Source organism: Gavialis gangeticus, unplaced genomic scaffold (assembly GCF_001723915.1).
Source record: "Gavialis gangeticus isolate Ggan-Ray unplaced genomic scaffold, GavGan_comp1, whole genome shotgun sequence".
Classification (NCBI taxonomy): Eukaryota; Metazoa; Chordata; order Crocodylia; family Gavialidae; genus Gavialis; species Gavialis gangeticus.
The window spans coordinates 36,483,216-36,490,725 of NW_017729025.1; the positions used below are offsets into that span (position 1 = coordinate 36,483,216).

A 7,510-nucleotide genomic window follows, 5' to 3' on the forward strand; every position below is an offset into this window, starting at 1 on the left:
TGTCCATACGCCTCACTCACTGTGCCAGGTAGCACCTGGAGGGTCTGCTCCACACAGACTACATCCCAAACAGAAACAGCATAGCCGTATTTGCATGGGGCAGCATCTGGTCTAATGAGCTCTGCAGAGCGATGAAGCCAGTTCTCAGCACTAAAATAAGCAGGGTCCTGTTCCTGGGCACATGGAGAAGCACAAGCAGTTCCAGCCCAGCGCTGACGGCTACAGTATGAGGTACGTAAGGAAGAACAGGCCTCGATTCTCCATATCAACAAAGTTTGGCAACAGAAATTTCTCTGCTCTCCTCACTGAGTGGCCAGAGCCTGAATTTGGTGAGTTTCAGGACATAAAACTATCCTTGCTTGTTCTCTTTCTCTGGGGTTGGAAAGTGATAATTGGGGATGATTAGCAAGGTTTTCAGTAGGAGCATGGTATGCTGGACGGGGAATATTGTTAGGAGCTACAAAGTCCGGTGTGAGCATCTTTTTCTATTAGAGGCTGCTGGAATACTTTGCCAAGAAGGAAGATCTATTAACTGTCTTTTTTATTAATTTAATTGCTTTAATACCTGTACAACGGTTGGGTCTAATAGTTCTTCAGTAGACATTGGGCATCAGCCTGGGATTCAGGAGAACCACAACTGCTGGCTGCTGCATGGGGCTGGGATTTCCTCCCCCAGCTCACCCCTGTTGCAACGTGTCAGAGATTTTTTTTTAAGCGTGGGAGACACTGGGTGTTGGCTGCAGCTGAGGCTGGGGATTTTGCTGTGAGTGCACTACTGCTCCTGCTGAGACTTAAAACAGGAGGTTCCTGCCTTGGGGTTCTTGGCCCTCTGCTCACAGTCACACTGATTGCTGTATTTGGGGTCAGGAAGGAATTTTACACCATAAACAGGCTGGTTTTTCCCTTCCTCTATAGCAGGGGGTGTGGCCCTCTTCTTGGGATCTCCTGAGCTTATATTAACAACATTTACAGCAGCAGGAAATTGGGTGTTGTGCCTGACCTGTGGCAGGTTAGGGTGTTATGTCTTGTGTTGTGCCAGGCTTGACTGTAGTTTTGCTAAGAGGTTAGACAATGGATTTGTATAGGATGGTTTGGATAGGGATAATCCTGCCCGAGGCAGGGGGTTGGACTAGACGACGTATGGAGGTCCCTTCCTACTTCTCTATGATTCTATCATTTAACAGGAGTTAGGGTAGGCTATCAAAGAGATGGGTAATTGCCAGAAACTCCTGTACCAAGTTCAGCCACTGGTTATATAAAAGCACTGCTTACTAACATCCACATGGGATAGGAGGCAAAATGTGGCTCAAGTGGGCAAAGCTAGATTCACAGATTGTAAGACTTCATGGATTGTAAGGGGCTGGAAGGGACCTCACAAAATCACTGGGTCCAGCCCCTCTGCACTAGACAGGAAGAGAACTGGGGTCATGTGACCCCAGCAAGGTGACCATCCAATCTCCTCTTAAAGATTTCCAGGGTAGATGATTGCACCACCTCTGGAGGGAGTTTACTCCACAGTCTGGTCACCCTGACTGTGAAGAAGTGTTTCCTAGTGTTAAGACTAAAACAGTCTTCCAGGAGTTTGTGACCATACTCCTGGTTTTCCCCAAGGGTGCCCTGGTGAACAGTTGTTCGCCAAGCCCTTAGTGTTTTCCCCTGATGTAGCAGTAAGATGCTACCAAGTCCTCCCTCAGCCTTCTCTTTTTCAGGCTGAAGAGGCCCAAGTCCCTCAGCTTTTCCTATATGGCTTGCCTTGCAAGTTTCTGATCATATGGGTGGCTCTTCTCTGGACTCTCTCAAGCTTTTCCGCGTCTTTGTTGAAGTGCAGTGTTCAGAACTGGACACAGTACTCCAGCTGCCGTCTCACCAATGCTAAGTAAAGCGGAAGAATCACTTCCTTGGTTTTGGAGATGCATTGGTGCATGCCAGAGTACTGTTTGCCCTGCTGGGGACAGCATCGCACTGACAGCTCGTGTTCATACTATGATCTATTATTACCCCTAGGTCCCTTTCAGTCATGACACTAGTCAGTTTGGCGCCACTGAGCCTGTAAGTATGTTGGGCTTTGTTCATCCCCAGATGGAGCACTTTACACTTCTCAATGTTGAACTCCATCTGGTTTCAATCCGGCCAACTTGCCAGCCTGTCTAGGTTCGCCTGTATCTGCAGCCTGTTTTCAAGTGTGACCATGCTCCCCCATAACTAGGTGTCATCTGTGAACCTAGCCAGTGAGCTCTTCACCCCCACATCCAAATTATTGATAAAGATATTGAAAAGCACTGGACCAAGCACGGACCCCTGTGGGACACCACTGGCCACTTCTTGCCACTAAGGCCTTGTGGAAATGACAGTACCTTTACGGCTGGTTTGTTAATAGCATTATGGCATTCAATGTGCTGGCAGTGAATGGGATTCCATGCTGCAAGACCAAAACACAATTGATTAACAAACAAACAAACAAACAAACAAATGATGTTCACATCAATTATTTAAGTTAGTTCCTAAAGGCTCCAACCAGAATTGGGGCCCTACTATACTAAGTGCTGTACAAGCAAAAAGGAAGACACAACCCTTTCCCTAAGAAGCATCAGCAGCATGATCAACACTATAAGATGACACAGGGATCCTGGTTTTCTCTGATTTAAAAAAATCCCCAATTTTCAGTTAAAAAAGTAACCCTAAATCCAAATTTTTCCATGATTTAAATGACATGCCCATATATATATATATATATATATATATATATATATATATATATAAAGTGGTGTTTCATTTAAATCATGGAAAAATGTGGATTTGGTGTTACCTTTTTAACTGAAAATTGGGGATTTTTTTTAAATCAGAGAAAATCAAGATCCCTGAAGATATATATATGGAAGGAATAAGACACATTCATCCCAAGACTGTTCACCCCTTCACTTGCTTCCCACCCCAGAAGAGAACTGCAGAAAAGGGTGAGACTTCTGTCTGTAAAACACATTGTAAACCACATTTGTCTCCTGAGCTTAGCCTAAGTGAGCAGCACAATTTAAAATATAATAATGTAGTGAACAAAACTCATAGGCTATTATATACATAGACTAGCAATCAACATCATGAGCTATTATACACATAGACTAGCAGTATGCAAGCCAGAATTATGCAAAATCAATAACAACCTGACCCAAATAAAATGGAAAGGGGACTATGTAAAGGGAGGAGTAGTATGCTAATACCAGAGATAAGGTCAAGTGGGATAGTTTGGAGCCAGCCACAAGTTTCAATTTCAAATGCCCCAACATCAACATTGTAATCTTGTTGCAAAGAAGACAAATCTCTTTCTGGCATACACTAACAGGAGTTTCCATGTGTAAGACAGGGGACATGATCTGTTCATTCTGATCTGTGCTAGTGAAGCCTCAGTTGAAATCCTATGTCTAGTTTTGGGCGGCACACTTTATAAAAGAAGTGAGAGTGGCCAGAGGAGAGCCTCAACAATGTTAAGAATCTTAGAAAGCATAACCTCTGAAGAAAACAGAGAGGAATTGGTTTTGTTTTATGGGTTTGGGTTTATACAGTTATGTACTTACCTGTGTACTGCAATCCTCTGTACTCACTTATTGCCCCAGGTGGTTTTAAGTTGGGCCAGTAGTGAAATAGCATTTGTACAGCTGGAGGTTTTACTTGAGAAGGGCCATATGCTATAACATACAGCAAATCCTAAGGAAAGACATGTGCAATCTGATTATAGTCGTTTCATAACAGTATACATGTTGAAAATATACATACATATATCAAATTGCCCAAATTGTATTCCCTGTCTGTCGTTAGCTGTCAGCTCTCAAGGGCAGATTATATAGGAGACTTTACCGGTGTGTATATAAAGCACTTTAGAGCTTTGATCCCAGCTGGGACCCAGGGTACCACCACCCCTCATATAATATATAACAACATAAAAATTAAGCCTTCTGTCCAGATAGAGAGTGAAAAGATGGCATTTGAACCAACACTACATCCAGATTAGGTTCAACCTAAGAACACACAAAAACTGCCCTCATTAAAGCTCAGTCCAATATAAACTGATAAAATCACTGGTCCTTGTGACATTTCTGCTAACTTGAGCCACATTCAGACAGGATTCAGCAAACATGCCCCAATCTCTAAGGATGGATCTGTATCAGTAAGTTCAGACTTGAGCGCCAGGACTGGCTATCAGCATCTCTCCTTCTGACATCCTGGCTTACAGTAACTCCCATTTTCAAACCACCTACTTTTCATTACTGTATAAACAAAACTGTTCCTGCAAAGCACATTTGATCATGAACTTACTTTCCATACTTCTTGCTTATGTTTCATGAGGCATTCCAGTAACTGGCAATGATACACTGAGAGAGAAAAGACAGGACAGATAGGACACTGAAGTGGAAGCTCGAGGCAAAGAAATGGCTTGTGTTGTACTGAGCTAATTGGGTTTTACTTTCCCTGTAAATTCAATATTTTACATTATATTTAATTGGCTTTTTAAAAGTGATTTATGTGCTAATAGATCATTGCCCTGGAATCAGAGAGGAGAAACAACAATCAGAAATTGAATATCAGCAGTTTGCTGAAGAATGTAGGTAAATGTTCAGAATTACTAGTAAAACAAATATTGGGTCACATACTTTGCACAGAGATGGAAGACTTCCATTTGCCTATATCTGAGTTTGGGACTATCTATCAGTTTATACAGCATTATGTAAATATACAGGGCCAAGTTCACCTCTCCAATAACTCTGTTGTGATTAGAGCAGGAAAATGGGTATCAAAAGCAAAATATTTCACACAAGAGTCCAACTCATATGTGAACTCAGGTGGAGGGGTTTTAAGTAATAGCCTACTTTTATGCAACATTCATTACTTTCCCTTTGCTCATGCTGGATGGGTGTTTTTCAGAATCTAAACAACTAAGGACATAAATAGAATGGGAAATAGGTGTGTATTATGAAGACAGTCAACAACCCTGGGTCAAATGTCTTCACTTGATAGTCATCTGACCTTACTGACTTCACTGGAGTTGCACCAATGTAAGAAAAAGTTTGCTATTGGACACTTAAATACAATTAAATTGAGCATAGCTAGTTTTTGGGTCTGTAAAAATGGCATCAGTGTGACTTCAATAGTACAGGCATCAGTATATGAAACAATAAAACAATTTCCATCTTACATTTGATTATGACATTAGTGGATGTATCTACACATGCACTTTACTGTGGAGTAGACTAATTAGCTTTGCAATAAAGCATCACCATCTACGTGTGTGACACTATTCAGCCACAGAAAACTAATTAACTCCACTGTAAGATAATACTGTCTGGGATAAGTACTAGCCTACAGTGGAGTAGTTACGTACAGTGAAATCCATATGTAGACAGTGACAGGCTGACTGGGGCATGAGGGTGCTACCGTGCGGGGGCTGCCTGCTGGCTACCTCCACACTGAAGCACCTTCATGCCCTAGCCAGCCCCTCTGCTGCACAGTTTGCTGGGGCAGAGCAGCCCTGGGCTAGCAGGCTGGGCCTCAGGGCCCCATGCCAGCTGGGGCTGCTCTGCCCCAGCTCAACATGCTGCGGTCCCAAGTGCACATACAAACACTGCACCCAGGAGCAATAAACTTCAGCATGAATTTCACTGGAGTTTATGTCTCCATTCTAATTGCATGTGTAGCTGTATCCAGTGTGTACTAACTGTTACTAAGTAGTGATATTGTAAATCCATTCCTAGCTTAACACCTATTTCCTGATAAGCAGGACTAGTTTAACAGCTACATTGTACTCCAGTCCTGCTTTTGTGTCTCTATCCTTTATCTGCATAATGACTATTCATGAGCACTAGGCTAAGAACTGCCAGTTTTATCCAAAAGAACTATTTTTAATCCCTTTTTAAGCTTATATCCCATCGTCTGTACTTTCAGGTGGCTGGGTTTGACATAATATTTTATGACTCATACTTTGAGAGAGTTACAACAGTAGTCCACAGTTATCCATACCAGGGTTCGTTGTGTACTGCATAGCAATCATTAGCATTGAAGATGCAGATAAATTGACATGAGCAGGTACTCCTTCTCTCTTTGAGGATCCCACTTCAAAGAAAGCAAAAAACATTTCTTAGTGTCTATTAAGGAAAATAAGGCAATAACTTCACATGATTTAAATTCTGACTAGTGCAAACAAAATTCATTGGTATACATGTATGTTTTTTAAAATGAAGAATTAGGTTACAGGATGACCTTGATAACCTGAAATAAAGGTCCAGAACTAATTAATTAGGCTTTTGCACTTGTCCTGTGCTTTGGATGAGATAATCAAATGCACAGGAACAAATTGGGGAATAACTGCCTAGGCTGCAGTACTGCAGAAAAATATTTGGAGGTTACACTGGACCATAAGCTGAATATAAGTCAACATTTAAGTCAATATTTTGCAATATTCTTAGTACAAAAAAGGCCAATAACACAGCAGGTTGTATTCACAGGACTGTGACTTCCAAGCCAAGGGAAGTGATTCTTCTGCTCTGTTCAGCACTGGTGAAGCCTCACCTGAAGTACTGTGTTCAATTTGAGACACCACACTTCAAAAAAGAGCAGACAAAGTTGAAGAGTCCAGCAGACAACAACAAATATGATTAGACGTCTAGGAAATATGACACACAGAGAGAAGTGAAAAGAACTGAGATTATATAGGCTCAAAACAAGGAACTGGATTTGATCAAAGTCTTCAAATACCTGGAATATGGTTATAAAGAAGATGGGAAATGAGAAGGCTGCTGTGGAAGCCTAGATGGAATTGATTAAGTATGTTGGCTATTGGTCTATATTAGATTGCTCTCTCAGGTACAAGTATCATGAATTTAAACACTATTTAAACACTGATTTCAGACCAAAACTCCCATTCCTCACTAGTCTGTAGAACTGTGCCAAGACACTGATCTCAACTGTATTTTAAAACACTGGAAACTAGGAATTTAATCCTAATAGGCAACACATAACTGGACAAGGCAGGAGTTCAAGCTGCTCTGGTTTGTCTACACCAGGGATTCTCAATCAGGGTGATGCCAGCTCCTTTGAAGGGTGGTGTGCTGGAACAGCCAGAGGAAAATCAGAACTTCAAGGGAAGATGTGAGGTGATAAGCAGATAAGCTAAGCAGATAAACACAGACTCAGACTTGTCCCTGCCTGAAAGATCCCCTGCCCCCACTTCCCAGCAAGGCCATAAGCACTGTAATATATTAATTAGTTTTTGAAGTTGAGTGCCACTCAACCCACAAAAGTTATGGAGGGGTTCTCAAGTCCAATGGGGGGTGCCTCAAGACCAAAGAGGTTGAGAACCACTGATCTAAGCAGTGCTGAGAAAGTGGTTATCATCAGGTAGGATTCTGGGAAAGGCTTGTTGGGAAAGTCTTTTTTTGGTATTAGGAGGTACTTAAGCCAGTGAGGGTCAATAGCAGAGAGGCTGTGAAATAGTTCACCACTCTACTATAGAGGCTCAGGCCCA

General features: G+C 42.1%; 1 protein-coding gene across 1 annotated transcript in view; it reads right to left on the bottom strand.

Moving 5' to 3' along the window:
• UNC79 (unc-79 homolog (C. elegans)) overlaps positions 1-7,510 on the bottom strand; it is a 221,257-nt gene that overhangs the window by 185,394 nt on the left and 28,353 nt on the right. Inside the window, exons 5-8 of the mRNA XM_019518633.1 lie at positions 6,007-6,099; positions 4,309-4,364; positions 3,570-3,699; positions 2,355-2,419 (exon numbers count right to left, since the gene is read on the bottom strand). Coding sequence (XP_019374178.1) covers positions 2,355-2,419; positions 3,570-3,699; positions 4,309-4,364; positions 6,007-6,099 — 344 coding nt within the window. The remainder of the gene's footprint in view (positions 1-2,354; positions 2,420-3,569; positions 3,700-4,308; positions 4,365-6,006; positions 6,100-7,510) is intronic.